Raw genomic sequence first — 14,360 nt, 5'->3', positions numbered from 1 at the left:
CTGCTTGCGCAAACCAAAGGCCCACATGTCTGGAATGTTCATGAAGCAGACATTTCCAACTAGGAAAAAAATTAAAGAAACTCTAATCTTCCCTCTGTTGCTTCATCCCTTTTTCTCTCACTAATCGCACAAAGCAAGACAAATTACCACAAAAGTGGGTGGGGGGCGCTCAGGGAAGAACAGGAGAAGGTAGAAAAGTGCAGCCTCACTCTCTGGGTGCAGCTTAGTTGTGGGCAGGCTGCAGACCCAGCTAAATGCTGCTGGCCCCCAGTCGCCTCCCTGCCACCACTCCCAGAAACAATCTGACTGAGTTGCTCTGCGTTTTACTGCTGTACCTGCTAGCGGTCCATTCTCTCAGCAGACTGGCCATGTCTACACTGCAGGATTCCCTGTAGTGTTGTCATGCAGATGCTTCCTACAGCAATGGAAGGGGGTTTTCTGTTGCTGTAGTTTAGGCACCTCTCTGAGAGGCAGGAGCTAGTCTCATGACCAGGCCTGGGTGCTGATGGCCTAATGGTCAGAGCAGTGGAAGTCAGGCCTAGCAGTGACGGTCAGAGGCCAAGAACAGCACCGAAGGTCAGAGCCAAAGTCAGGGACCAGACGTCGGAGCCAAGGTCAGGCGTCCAAGAGGCAGGTTCATCACTACAGCTGGCAGGGAAGTCCTGCTTGCTGTGCTGACGGTTCCTGGAACTCCTCCTGGTGTTTCTCTCCACAGGGGCAATGGGATAACGCACACAGCCCTATTGTAGAGGCACAGAGAGGCCAGCTGGCCCATAGACCTGGGTTCTAACCAGGGACACTGGAACAGGGGTAGGGGCGGTCCAGGCGTCGGTGGCCACCCCACTTCTCGGAGCGTCTGGTGCTCGTGATTCTAGTTCCCACAGACCCCCTCCACTTATAAAAGTGATGGGGCCATGGCCGCCTGGCCCCCCTGTTCCAGCGACCCTGATTGGAAGCCTGCTCACTGAGGGAGCCTGCCTTAAGCTGGGATGCCTTCGTTCACTGTAGCCATCTCACAGTACCACACCCCTGTGGGGTCACACTGGAGCCAGCCTCAGCCCTTGCACAGACATGACCGAATAAAGACCATCATGGCAGCTGCTGCAGGGTTGAATGCAGCTACAGCCCATGTGGGTTTGGGATAGGGGCAGCTGGCACCATGGAAACATACAGGCACAGAAAGGGGAATCCTGTTCAGAGCCCTCGACTCAGATCACACTAACTCGGACAAGACAAACTGGGCCAGTCTCTCCCGTTCCACAGCTGTAGTCACCCTTGCCAAGACATGTTGGGCCAGGCGCAGTGCTGGCATACAATGAGTGCATCTGCCATTGAACTCACCGGTGCTAGCATCTATTTATTGACTTCGCATAAAGTGATGCCCAGTAACTCACGGCAGGATACAAGATACGTGGCCTGATTCCCCTCTCACTCACACCAGTGTCAATCAGGAGTAGTGTGACCCAGGTCCTAGTGGGGGCCAGCTGTGGTCACTCGATTAGGGTGAACTGCAAAGAATGGGGCAGACAATCCCCATAAAACTTGTGGATATTCCAATACTTAGATTTACCAAGTATCAGAGGGGCAGCAGTCTTAGTCTGGATCTGTAAAAGCAGCAAAGAATCCTGTGGCACTTTATAGACCAACAGCAGGAAAAAAATTGCAGCAAAAAAACTTCAGGACCAGACTTCAAAGAGAAACTGCTGAGCTTCAGTTCATCTGCAAATTTGACATCAGTTACTCAGACGTCCAAACAACACAGTTCTCTTAAAGTGATCCAGCCTCAGGCCTCCATCCAGGTACCCACGTCAAATATGACGAAAATTTCTGTAAATCTTATTTCATCATATAAAAGAAAAGGTTCTGCCAATCCCAAAGGATCAGACACATTACCTCCCAGGTAAATGCATGTTTCAGATCTTACCCAAATACACACTACAGCCAATTCTTATTACCTAAACTAAAATTTATTAAAAAAACAAGAGAGAGAATATGGTTAAAAGATCAATATACACACAGACATGAGTTCAATTTATTGAGGTGCAGATTCATGGCAGAGATGGTGAGCTCTGTGGTTGCAAAGAGTTCAAGGATTATAGTCCAATGTCCAATATCACCTTCAGTAAGTGTCAGCATAACTGGGACCTCAATCTTGTGACTCAAACGTCCCCTGATGAAGTCTAAGCAGATCTGAGATGACAGAATCAGGATCCAAGGATCTTTTGTACAATTTCATGTCTTTTGACAAGTTGGAGTTCCTCAGGGAACAGAAGGTAATTAGGATGACTTTGAAGGAGGTCCATCACCTGTACTTAGCTATACGAATTAACACAAGGCCATTTGCTTGTTCCTCCACCATTCGCAGAACATTTCAAAGAGAGATGAATACCGAGATATCCCATGTTTACAATTCATTTAAGTGATAGGATCTTCTTTTGACCTCTGAATTCTCAGAATACAGCACAGACAGGGACCATTGATTACATTGTAGACCCTACTCATACATATGTAAATACAAAAAAACATGAGATGTCTAACCTTTTCTAGCCATGTCTCCCATTGGAATAATTGGGACTGATTCCCCTCTCATTCACACCAGTGTCAATCAGGTGTCACTCCCATTGGAGGTGATTGCCTCCTGGCCTCATTCACTCCCGTGCGAATCAGGAGTGACCCCCTCAGGAGTCACTGGGGCTGATTCTCCTCCCCCACCCTAGTGTAAATCAGGAGTGAAGTCACTGGAGTAAAACTGCTCTCCAGCCCCCACCTTTATGCCTACCCTCAGGCCTCCTCTCCCTCCATCTGCCCAGCAGACTGCCCGAGCTCTCCAGAATCAGAGTGGATAGGACCAGACTGGACAATAGGATTGGGCTCTCTGCCCTAATCACACCCACCAACCCAAGATTGTGTCAGTTCAGAGGCTCCCTGCACTTGATCAGAGTCCCAGAGATGAGGAGCCAGGTGCCAGGGTAGCCTCTGCCTAGAGGAAAGGTGCAGCGGTGAATTTCACCCTGCGTCTCAGGGGCACAGCCTGAGCTGCGATCCCATCTCCACCCAGAGCCAGGGGCGGACTCGCTCCCCCATGAATGAGGCCGGTGGGAAAGTGAAGATCGGAGCTTCACTATCAGCGTCAAAAAATGCCACCTGCCCCTGTGTATAGTCCAGAAAGACTCGGATCCTCCTAGGCAGCCAGCTCAGGGACAGGGGTGTCGCAGGAGAGGTGAGAACCAAGTACCGAGTCCTCCACAGCCCCACAGCCCAGATCCCCTTCTCGGGTTGAAAGATGAACTCTCCCTTCCTCCTCACAGACTCTCTGGCCACCCCCACAGCCCAGCCCCCTTCATCCCCCACCTCCACCTCCCAGCAATGTCGCCCCGAAGTGAACCCCACACAGCCCAGCACGCAGAGCTCAGCATCAAATCTCTCCGGATTGTAGGGAAGATGCTGCCGTGTGTGTCCCCGCCTCACGCCTTTCCGATCCTCAAACAGGACGAGTTCAGGATGAGCCGTGTCTGGATCCAGAGTCACATTCGCTGGGGGGTGGAGAATCAGAGCGTTAGGGCCCTACCAAATTTATGGTCCATTTATGTGCCATCTCCTGCTTCCCTGTGGGTGCTTCAGCCCCAGAGCACCCACAGAGTTGGCGCCTATAGGGAGGGCTGCTGGGAGATGCCTCCCCAGCCCTGCCAGCCAGGAGGGAGGAAGCAGGAGATGGCACATAAATGGACCATAAATTTGGTAGAGCCCTACTCTGGCCAATATCACAGTCATGGGATTTTCACAGTTTCTGGTGTTTACATCTGAAATTTGACAGTGTTGTAACCATGGGGGTCCCAACCCAAAAGGAGGTCATGGGAGGGTCACAAGGCTATTGCAGGGGAGTCATGGGATTGCCACCCTTACTTCTGCGCTGCTGCTGGTGGCAGTGCTGCCTTTAGAGCTGGGCAGCCGGGGAGCAGCGGCTGCTGGCTGGGCACCACCACCAGTGCCACCATTAGCAGCAACGCAGAAGTGAGGGTCACAGGGTATGGGATGGGGTGAGTTATTATCCATCTGGGTTTTCCCCGCAGCCTCCCTGACTGAGTCAGGAGCTGTCCCAGCCAGCATCTGCAGAGCTTCCTGCAGCTGGGGGAGGTTCCCAGAGGTGGATCTGACCCACCTCTTAGTGCAGCCCCTGCAGAAGAAGAGGAAGTCCTGCCCCTCCCCAGCCTGGACTGGGACTAGACACTGGAGCCTGACCCACAGTGGGAGCCCAAGGCTGGGGCACCCTCAGGCCTGCTCCTCCCGTCATAGCCAGATTTCACGGGGGAGATCAGATTTCACAGTCTGCGACCGTGAATTCGGTAGGATTCTACACAGGAGGGATGGTGTGCAAACCCCACTCCAGAAGGAAGGGGCTGGGGATTGACGCTCAGTGTGGGGCAGAGGGAGGGGTCAGCAGCATGTGGAAGGCAGAGGAGGGGATGATGAGACACAGACATACACCCCACCCCAGCGAACGAGGGACGGATGGCAAGGACAAGAAAGAGCCCCCAGCCCACAAGGGGAGGAAGAGAAGGAGGCACCAGCCGGAGAGGGTGGACAAGATGGGGCAGCACCCAGGAGTCCCCAAGGTCAGGGTGAAGGGAGACCCCACAACCCAGCAAGAGGGAGAGAGATCAAAGAGGATGACTGGAGACAGCAAGGGGCTTGGTCCGACCAGTTAAGGAGTTAATATGCTGGAGCGTTTAAAGCCGTCCCCCTCTCTGGAATGCCCATTCTCTAGTCATAACAGCTTCTGCTTTGTTTGATCTCAGAAGCTTTGTCTGCAAGTGAATCCAGGGTCACCAACACAAAGTGTTATGATCTCTTCCCATTTTCACCCTTCTTCCCCAGCCCCTCCTTTCCCAGAGACTCACCCCATTCTCTCTCCAGTTCGGAGGGCAGGGTATCTAGAGAGAGAGGAGAAAGATGAGATGTCATGCTGTCACATTATGGTGTGATTTCTGCCGTCCATAGCCAGAGCTGGGATGAATTTGGGGACAAGGTGAGAAGAAGTGTTGAAATGTTACCCGGTGGCAAAGAGGAAAGAAAAACGTAAAAGTGAAAAAACAAAACAAAAATACCCTCCTTGTATTCAGTGCCAAAAAAAAAAAAAAAAAAGGGTGAGAGGAACCTGGAAAATCAAAAATTAGATAATTTTTTTGGGGGGAAAAAAAACAAACAAACAAAATCAGGAGGGTTTGTTTAGTTGTTTCTGTTTGTTTTCTTTGTGGATTTGGAAGGGGTTTTTGTGAGTAGAGGGGATTTTCTATCAAACTTTTTTTGAATGAAATGTTTTGACCAGTTTTAATACTGGTGTCACGGTTTAACAAATAATCAGGATATATGAGCCTGAGGACTGGGCCAAACGCAGAAGGAAAGGGACAGAGATACCCAGACAGAAAGAGAAACTAAGGGCATGTCAGCACTGGGAGTGAGCTCTCCCAGTGCTCTAAAAAACCCACCTCCATGAGGGGAGTAACTCCCAGTGCTGGAGCACTGTCTACACTGCCACTTTACAGTGCTGAAACGTGCAGCACTCGGGAGAAGTTCACATCCCCTGAGCTAGAAAGTTGCAGCACTATAAAGTGGCAGTGTAGACAAGGCTTAAGAGGGAATGTGAAATGTTTCCCCTCTTCCATGTGGAATGACCAAGCTATGCATGACTTAAGTCCACTTAATATGGTGTAAGGAGGACTGATGTGACAAAGTGAGACTGTTCTTAATGTTTCCTCTGAATACTGTGTGGGTGCCTCAGTTTCTGTCTCTTGGCAACTAATAGACTGGGCCTGTCTCCCCTGCAAAGGGGTGCTAAAGGTGTGGGAAAACAAAAAGGTCAGGTGACCTCCTGGCCCAGGAAAGGAACACAGCAGAGAAGGAGGGGCTGGAGGGGGTTTCAGTTTGGAGCTGACTGGGGACGGGAAGTAAGGGCAGATGGGGTTGTCTGGTTTGCTGGGCCCCAAAATAGACCTGACTGAGAGGTCCCGGTCTCTGTACCTACAAGCTCTGTTTTAACCCATGTTCCTGTCATCTAATAAATGTCTGTTTTACTGGCTGGCTAAGAGTTACATCTGACTGCAAAGTGCGGGGTGCATGCAGGACTTTCTGCACTGGGCGGACTCACTATGGGAAGTGCAAGGAGGGACATACGCTGAATGCTCCAAGGTCAGACCCAGGAAGGTGAAGCCATGTAAGCTTCTTGCCCTGAAGACAGTCTGCTCCAAGAGAGAGGAGGCTCCCCAAAGTCCTGACTGGCTTTGTGGGGAGCAGTTCCAAAGCATCGCCCAGGAACTCCGTGACAATTTCATGCACCAGACTTGTCCTCTCATAAATAAGGTCATGAACTTTATTTATCCGCAGAGAATTTCTACTGAGGCCAGACTGAAACTGAACCTAGGCAGGAATATGATCAGAGCACTCTGTATGACCGTAAGGCTTGCTTCAACAAAAGAGATTGCATTCCTCTATAATTCAGGCAAATGAGTTATGGTGACAATGATTCATATTATGGTTGTTTCTAAATCAGAATTTCATTTGCCCTAAAAAATTATCCAGCCCAGTCCCCTCATTCAAGAATTTTGATCTCTCTCTTTTTTGTTATTTTTAAATTAGCAGCTGATGTGGGATTTGCTGAGCAGTGACCAAATTCTAGAGACAAGTTTTTATTTCCCTTTCTAGATCCCTTCCTGGTCGTACCTTTCAATTTCTTCAGAGTCTCCTTTAGAACATAGATTTTCGGACAGAAATCACTGAGTCTCTTCTCCAGCTCAGGAGAAATCTCCACTGGCTGCTGAAACTGCCCCTTCTCGCACCTAGGAGATAAGCTGTTCTGAGTCATCATTTGATTACTTAAATCGCTATTCTTCATTATTTTGGCGTTCATCATTTAATATCAGTCGCATGTCAGTGGAAGCCGATGGGCTGTGAAAGCTATTAAATTGAGCACCTTTCTCTGTGTGACCCAACCTCAGACCAGGTCCAGCCCAACCAATGGTCATAGTGACCCTTGTGACACTGGCAGGCCAGATGCCAGCTGTTACCCAGCACTAGCAAAGAACTGGTGAACTCATAGCTTCAGATCAGACCAGTTCACTTGTGTGTTAGTTTTGCTCAGAATAGCTATTAGTCTTACAGGAAGGTATTTAGTATTTAGATTCTGTGAAATGCTGTAAGTTGCTGCATGCATTAATCTCACTAGTAATGTCGATATTCTATGCTATAAAAACATGTAGGTTTTGCTTTCTAACTTTGAGAATATTTGCTGTGAATTTGAGAACCCAGGCATGGGAATCCTCCTCCTAGCCCACACAGAAGAATTGTCAAAATCTGATGGGCCATCAAGAAACATCACAATACAAAGGATTGGTTAATGCCACATTGCACCTTGGAAATGCTACCTGCAAGAAAGCTCAGTCCTGTGGGCTTGGAAGCTGAAGGATGGAAATAAAGCAACCTCACAGGAAAATTTTCCATCTCTTTGCTGTTTGATATCTGAGAGGGCCAGAATCCTGAAACACACTTTGGGTCCACCCTGACAGACACTTTGAGTTGACAGATCACTACAGCTCTGTCACTTTTTGGATTAATTCCAGGTCTACACTATAAACTTACATGGGTATAACTCCCTCACTCAGAGGTGGGAAATATCCATACCCCTGACCTAACCCCTGGTGTAGGTAGTGCCAGCTGTTCTGGCACAGGTAAACCATGGAGTTTTTACAGCATGTTCCTATATTCAGGCTAATAATCAAAGAGCATCAAGCCCAAGTTTCAGCCCAAGCCTGCATATCCTGCCCTGCATGTTTTGCTGTTGTCTGTGAAGGAGATGAGGATTGGACAAGGGCCCAAGCACACTGAAGCGTGAGAGGGGACTGAGAAGATGCCACGTACCTGCTCAGGGTGTTTCTGAAGTCCTAGAGAGAAAAAAGGAAGCTCAGTCTCACAGTGATAACAGCGGGAATGAATAATGCATAATCATCGAACCTGTTTCTATGTTCCATGGGTGGAGGGGGCACACGCTACGTTCCTAGGGAAGTGTGTGGCAGTGCTAACCGTGACACTGCTGACATTGCAGAGACAGAGCCCAGGGTCCTGTTCCAGCCAGCAGCCTTGCGGTTAAAGCCCTGAACTTGGTTGCAGGAGATCTAGGCTCTGTTCCCTGAACTGCCCTAGACACCCCTAGTGACTTGGGCAAGTTACATCATCTGGCTGTGCCTCAGTTCCCCAGCTTTATAATGGGTGCAACAGTGTGATTCACGTAATATTTCCCAGCCTTCCAAGCAGAGGATAAATTCGTTCACTATTCAGGTGTTTAGACTCCGCAGCGATGTGGGCCATAAACATTTCTAGATACATGTGCATGAAGAAATAAAATCTCTATAAACTAAGTATCGCCTTTTCCCTGATCTTATGAGTCATAAAATTCAGAACAATAAAATGAAGACCAAAGGGAAGTGATAAAGAAGATTTTCATATAAGCAATATGTACAGTGAGTTATAGGGGGAGGTTTGAATCCTGGACCCCCCACCTCACAAGTCTCATTTCTATGTTGTTTTCCAAAATTCTATACCAGGAGCCAAGATCTCACCTGCAGGAATTCACTTGCTGGCTGCCGGCACTTCTCCTCCATCTCACGGATCAGCTTGCTGAGTCGGGAAATCTCCTCGCAGAGTTTGGTGACATTTTCATCCCGCATCTTTGTCATCCCCTTCTCTAGCTCCGCCAGCCGGGCCAGCAGGAGTCGCTCTTGTTCCTCCAGGAACTGGTGCAGCTGCTCAAATTCAGACATGATCTTCTGCCTCTGGGCATCTGTCTTCTCCTGCCATGAACAGACAAAAGAGTGGAAAGGCAGGTCAGGGACGTGGAGAGGGTCGGGGGATATTTCCCATGGCCCTTAGTGTGCAGTGGGGCAAATTTCAATACAGATCCAAACTTCAACACTTGCCATTTAGAGAAAAACTTTCTCCAAGCTGTCGGAGAGAAGATTTTGCCCAGAACATCCATATTGGCCCTACTTTCTCTGATGTCTGGGAAGGGAGGAGGCAGGGCCATGACCCCACAGCCTGCACTGGCCAGAGAAGCAATTGCACCGCTCCCATGGCTGTAGCAGCTGCTGCGCTCCCTCAGGGCTGTTCTGAGATCCTGGAGATCTGGTCCAGCCCCACTGAAGGGCAGAAATCACTGGCACAATCCAGCCTATGGAGAGACAGGGATATCCCCAGAGGACGACATGCACAGACACTGGAAGCCCAATTCTCAGGCCTTTTTAAACTGCCCTAAGAATAACCCTGTACTGTGGGTTGCCTCGACCAGGGGAGAATGGCATTTATGTTCCACAATAGTCCTGCTCCCGGCTCATGGGATAAGAGGTGCAACAGCAGTGTGGAAAAAGCCCACTGCATCCCAGCTGGTCTGTGCTACTCAGGCCCCTTGGGCAGCCAGAGCCAGCTTGTGCGACCCGAGGCTGCTCTAACTTGTGTGGAGGGGCCAGAATTCAGGGAGGGCAAAGGTCAGTTTAGCCATGTGAGACCATCCGCAGGCACAAACTTGTGTATTGGTTCCCTGCAATCCCACCAGAGTGGTCAGAGACACACACACACACCCATCCCCACACTCATCCAGGGAAACAGACTCCCATTCTGTGTCTCTGCTAGCTGATAACATTGGACACATACCAGATACTCCCGGCTTCTCCCTTCTGCTGATACTTTCAAACCCAGGAGCTTTTCTCTCTCTTCCTTCAGAGTCTGCAGCTGGGTCTGGAATTGTTTCTGAGCAAAGAAAAATAGCACAGCTGGAACTGACTTTTTGTGGGCAGTTTCCTCAGCAGGGATCGAGGAGTCTGTCCTCCCTACAGAACCCAGGACACAAGACAGGGCCTCCCTCTGGCACCTGAACCCTCCCGCTGGGATTCCCACCTCCCAAGCAGGGAAGCGCCAGCTGCTGTGAGGTCCTTTCCCAACCTGCTGGAGGATCCCCCTAAAGTGCAGGTCTTGGAGGAAAAGACCAAGGCTTATCTCAAAGGCTGATTTTCTGGAGATGGCAGCCAGAGAGCTTCTCAGCTTGGCACCTGGGCCTTGCTTTCACCCTCTCTATTCAGAGTGAAGATGAAGATTAAACCACCTTTAGCCCCAAAGGTTTTGTCCACCCTGAGTTCAACCGAAGACACCAGTGCTAGGGGTGAAAGCACGCTTCCCCGCACTGCCAAGACTTCTACCTCCTGCTAGCCTGGGCCGCCCTTCTGTCCTTGTCTTGGCCTCAGTTGGCTGTGCTCAAGTGGCTGCCTATTCCGTAAAAGCCACACTGGCAGCCAGCTAGAGGAGACTCTGGTGATATTTGAACCCACAACCGTTGAATGACTGTCTCAAACCATACTATGCACTGCTCCTTAGAGGTCCAATATGCTTTCCATTGCACCACAGAGCCCTTGGATGAGTTGGTTACCTCATCTCCTCTCTCTACTTTGCAACACTGCAATTGCTGTGGTAAAAGCAGGGGTAGATATGAGGAAAACACAGCATTGGCTGGGAATTAAACCCAGACCAACTACTTAGAAATCAGCCATGCTAACCACTACACCACCAATGCTGCCTTGTTAATGGCCCTTAAAACCCATGACTATGAATCACCTAGAACCTGTCTTCAGCCAGACTGCAGCCAAAATGACACTGGCAGGGTTCAATCATCTACACTGCTGTTTTTTTCACTTCCCTCCTGAGGCCAGGGGCAAGCCCCCGCAAGGGACTCTGGTGGTTGGCTCCAAAAGTCTAGTACAGACCAGCTGCTGCCCACCCTAGGGACAGTCTCAAGTGGGAACATTCACTAGGTGCAATACCAGTCACATCCTCACCCAGGTGTCTTACAGCCAGCTCAGGATGGACAGAAACCTTCTGTGGAGCCGAAGGGCTAAAGGTGGTTTAATCTTCATCTTCACTCTAGCAGAGGGGGTGAAAGCAGAGCCTGGGTGCCAAGCAGAGCAGCTCCCTGGCTGCCATCTCTGGAAGATCAGCCTTTGAGACAAGCCTTGGCCTTTTCCCCCAAAACCTGCGCTCCAGAGCAGAGCCCTCCAACAAGTTGGGAAAGGGCCCCGCAGCGCCTGGTGCAGGGGCCTTCCCTGCTCGGGATGTGAGGAGAGTGATCCCGGGGGGAGGATCAAGGTGCCAGAGGTGGGCATGGCCATTCTGAGGGGAGAAAGAGAGTAGGGTGAGCCTGCCAGGATGAGTGTCTGGCCACCTCCTCTTTTCGCCTCTCTGGGGTCCTGGGAAGAGCAGGTGAATGAATGGGCCTGAGGCCCCAGGCCTGTCACCCTCCTCAGCTCCCTCCCCTACTCGTCAGAGCACCGGCCTGAGCTCCTGGGGCCACCAGCTCAGCCCTCCGGACACATGAGCTTGACCTGCCGGCCGCAATTCTTTCCGGCCCAGGTTTGCTCCTCAAATGGAGCCCAGCAGGGCCCGTTCTCCAGGGCAGGAGAACCCATACAAGAAGGCTAAATACTACAGCTGCAACACAAAGTGGGACAGCTTAAGAGTTGACACCTACATTAGTGGAGATGCTTAAATGCTTGTCTCTTCAGTGTGAGGCCAGGGATTGCTGGACCCCAGCTGCCCACTCTTTAGTGGCAGCGCCTCAACCCCACTAAGGCCAGAAGGGGGCACCCAGATGGGCTGGAAAGGAGCAGCCACAGAAGGCTTGTACCAGGCCTCAGCCACTGGAAGAGGCTTTCATTTCTTTTTCTCCTTCCCATTTCTTACTTAATTCTCGAGGGGGTTAAACACGTCTCCCTGCGCAGTAGAGATGCAGGTAGAGGCTTCTACCTAGTGGTAGCCAGGCACACCTTTCGGCCCTTGTCTTGGCCCCATTTGGCTGAACTCAAGTGGCTGATTTTTGCTAGGGCCCTACCAAAATCAAAGCCATGAAAAATGTGTCATGGACTGTGAAATCTGGTCTCCCCCTGTGAAATCTGGTCTTTTGTGTGTTTTTGCCCTGTACTATACAGATTTCATGGGGGAGACCAGTGTTTCTCAAATTGGGGGTCCTGACTCAAAAGGAAGTTGCAGGGAGGTTGCAAGGTTATTTTAGGGGGGAGTGGTACTGCCACCCTTAATTCTGCACTGAGTTCAGAACTGGGTGGGCAAAGGGTGGCGGCTGCTGACTGAGGGCCCAGCTCTGAAGACAGCAGCACAGATTTAAGGGTGGCAATAGCATATCATACCATGCACTGCTGCTGGCAGCGGCTCTGCCTTCAGAGCTGGGCTCCTGGCCAGCAGCCACCACTCTCCAGCTGCCCAGCTCTGAAGACAGTACCACCAGCAGCAGCACAGAAGTAAGGGTAGCAGTACCTCAACCCGCTCCAACATACAATAACCTTGTGACCCCTCGCCCCAACTCCTTTTTGGGTCAGGACCCCTACAGTTACAACACCGTGACATTTCAGATTTAAATAGCTGAAATCATGACATTTACAACTTTTAAAATCCTGTGACTGTGAAATTGGTAGGATCCTACCTATTGTGTAAAAGCCACAATGGCAGCAGCTAAACTGACTCTGGTGGGATTTGAACTCACAACCTTTGAATGACTGTACTAATGTAGGAAGGCCAAGAAGTGCTCCTCATATGGCTAACACACTATCCAGTGCACCACAGTAGGGTAAAGGAGCTCTTCTCCTCTCTCTGCTTGGCAACACTGCTGTGGTAAAAGCAGGGCAAGAGCTGAGGCAAACACCACACCTGTTTGGCATTGAGCCCAGCCAGACTGCTTGGAAAGCAGCCATATTAAGTGCTACACCACCCATGCTACTCTGCTAGTTGTCCTCAGGATCCATGAATATGCATTACCCAGGGGTGGGAAAACCTTTAGGCATCAGTGCTGAGAATCTATATGGAAGGCCGGGTAGGGAAGGCTCTGCCTCCCCAAACAGCCTGGCCCCCACCCCCATCTCCTCCCACTTCCCACTCCCTGATTGCCCCTCTCACAGCCTCCAACCCATCTAACTCCCTCTGCTCCTTGTCCCCTAACCACCCCCTGGAACTCCACCCCCTATCCAACCCTCCCCCCATTCCCTGTCCCTTGACTGCCCCACCCCCTCTCCACAACCAGACAGGCCCCCACCGGGACTCCCACGCCTATCCAATGCCCCCTGTTCGCCATCCCCTGACTGCCCCCACCAGGATCTCCATCCCATCCCACCGACCCCTGCCCCATACCCAACCCCCTTCCCATGCTGCGCAGAGCAGCAGGAGCTCGCAGCCCCACCGGAGCTAGCCAAGCCCCCGCTGGCCAGCAGGAGTCAGACCACCGGCAGAGCGGCCTGCTGGGGCTGCAGGGGAGGGGGAACAGCAGGGGAGGGGCCGGGCGGGCTGGATGGGGCCCGCGGGCCATAGTTTGCCCACCTCTGACCTAGCACCTGTCTTCAGCGACACTCTCAGGGTTCAGTCGCTAGTCAGCTGGTTTTCCACTTCACGCCCAGCGTCCAGCGCGGGCCGGCTGCTGCCCACTCTGGGGAGAGTCTCGGGTGGGGACTTTCACTGGGGCGCTACAGCCGCCAAAATATAGAAAATAACGCTCGTCAAAACAAAACTCTTTTAAATGCCAACACAAGACACCCAGGCCTTACTTTGTACTGCTGGGCCGCCTCCTGCACTGGGAACACGCGGTGCGCTCGGTGAGCCTGCGACTCTCTGCAGATCACACAGATGAGCTGGTGATCCGTGTCACAGAAGAGTTTCAGGGCCTCCCGGTGCGTCTCACACCCTTGCTCCCCTCCTGCCGTTACTGTGACCTGGAAACTCAGCTGCCTGGTTATCTCCACAACTTTCCCCAGCTCCCTGTTGGGCCTGAAAAGCTTCTGCCGGGCGGTTTCTCTGCACTGGGGGCAGGAGAAGTTAGACTCAGACTCCCCCCAGCACTGGCTGATGCAGGCCCGGCAGAAGTTGTGCCCGCAGTGGATAGACACCGGGTCTGTGAAATACTCCAGGCAGATGGAACACGTGGCTTCATCCTGGAGACTCCGGACAGAGCTGTGCGCGGCCATGGCTGCGTGGCGGGGTCAGTGTCATTTCCCCGGGCTTGGGCTCTGTTCAGCCTACGGGGCGTTCCCCTCGATCCGGCTGATTCGCTGCTGTTCCTGGGAGCTGCGGCTGAGACTGGGGAGGAACGTGACTCGCTCTGGGTGCGGGGGCAGGGCCGGCGCTAACATTTCTGCGCCCCAAGGGAACACAGAAAGCGTCACGCCCACCCCGAGCGTGGCGTCGCCAAGTCCCCGCCAATGAGCGTCAGGTCGCGTCGCCAAGTCCCAGTGCCCCGAGAGCCGCGTCTGCCACGTCCCGCCCCCAAGCGT

General features: G+C 51.7%; 1 protein-coding gene and 1 non-coding gene across 4 annotated transcripts; both read right to left on the bottom strand.

Annotated features, from left to right (window-relative positions):
* Positions 1-1,945: 1,945 nt before the first annotated feature.
* Positions 1,946-14,356, bottom strand: LOC116827224 (zinc finger protein RFP-like). 3 transcript variants are annotated; one of them, XM_032784594.2, is made up of 7 exons: positions 13,638-14,356; positions 9,697-9,792; positions 8,610-8,840; positions 7,912-7,934; positions 6,718-6,833; positions 4,899-4,931; positions 1,946-3,533 (listed from the first exon to the last, which is right to left on the bottom strand). In XM_032784594.2, exons 1-7 carry the CDS (start codon positions 14,052-14,054, stop codon positions 3,019-3,021), a joined length of 1,431 nt encoding a protein of 476 aa, XP_032640485.1. In that variant the 5' UTR covers positions 14,055-14,356; the 3' UTR covers positions 1,946-3,018. The 3 variants fall into 3 exon arrangements, with proteins under 3 accessions (XP_032640485.1, XP_032640484.1, XP_032640486.1); XM_032784593.2 differs by having other exon boundaries at positions 6,718-6,845; positions 13,638-14,310; XM_032784595.2 differs by lacking the exon at positions 9,697-9,792 and having other exon boundaries at positions 6,718-6,845; positions 13,638-14,114.
* On the bottom strand, positions 10,538-10,609 carry TRNAR-UCU (transfer RNA arginine (anticodon UCU)). The gene has a single exon. It is a non-coding gene; the product is annotated as a tRNA-Arg (tRNA).
* Positions 14,357-14,360: the final 4 nt, after the last annotated feature.

Source organism: Chelonoidis abingdonii, chromosome 12 (assembly GCF_003597395.2).
Source record: "Chelonoidis abingdonii isolate Lonesome George chromosome 12, CheloAbing_2.0, whole genome shotgun sequence".
NCBI lineage: Eukaryota > Metazoa > Chordata > Testudines > Testudinidae > Chelonoidis > Chelonoidis abingdonii.
The sequence above is the reverse complement of the archived record's forward strand: the minus strand, read 5'-3'. Positions and strand labels throughout refer to the sequence as shown.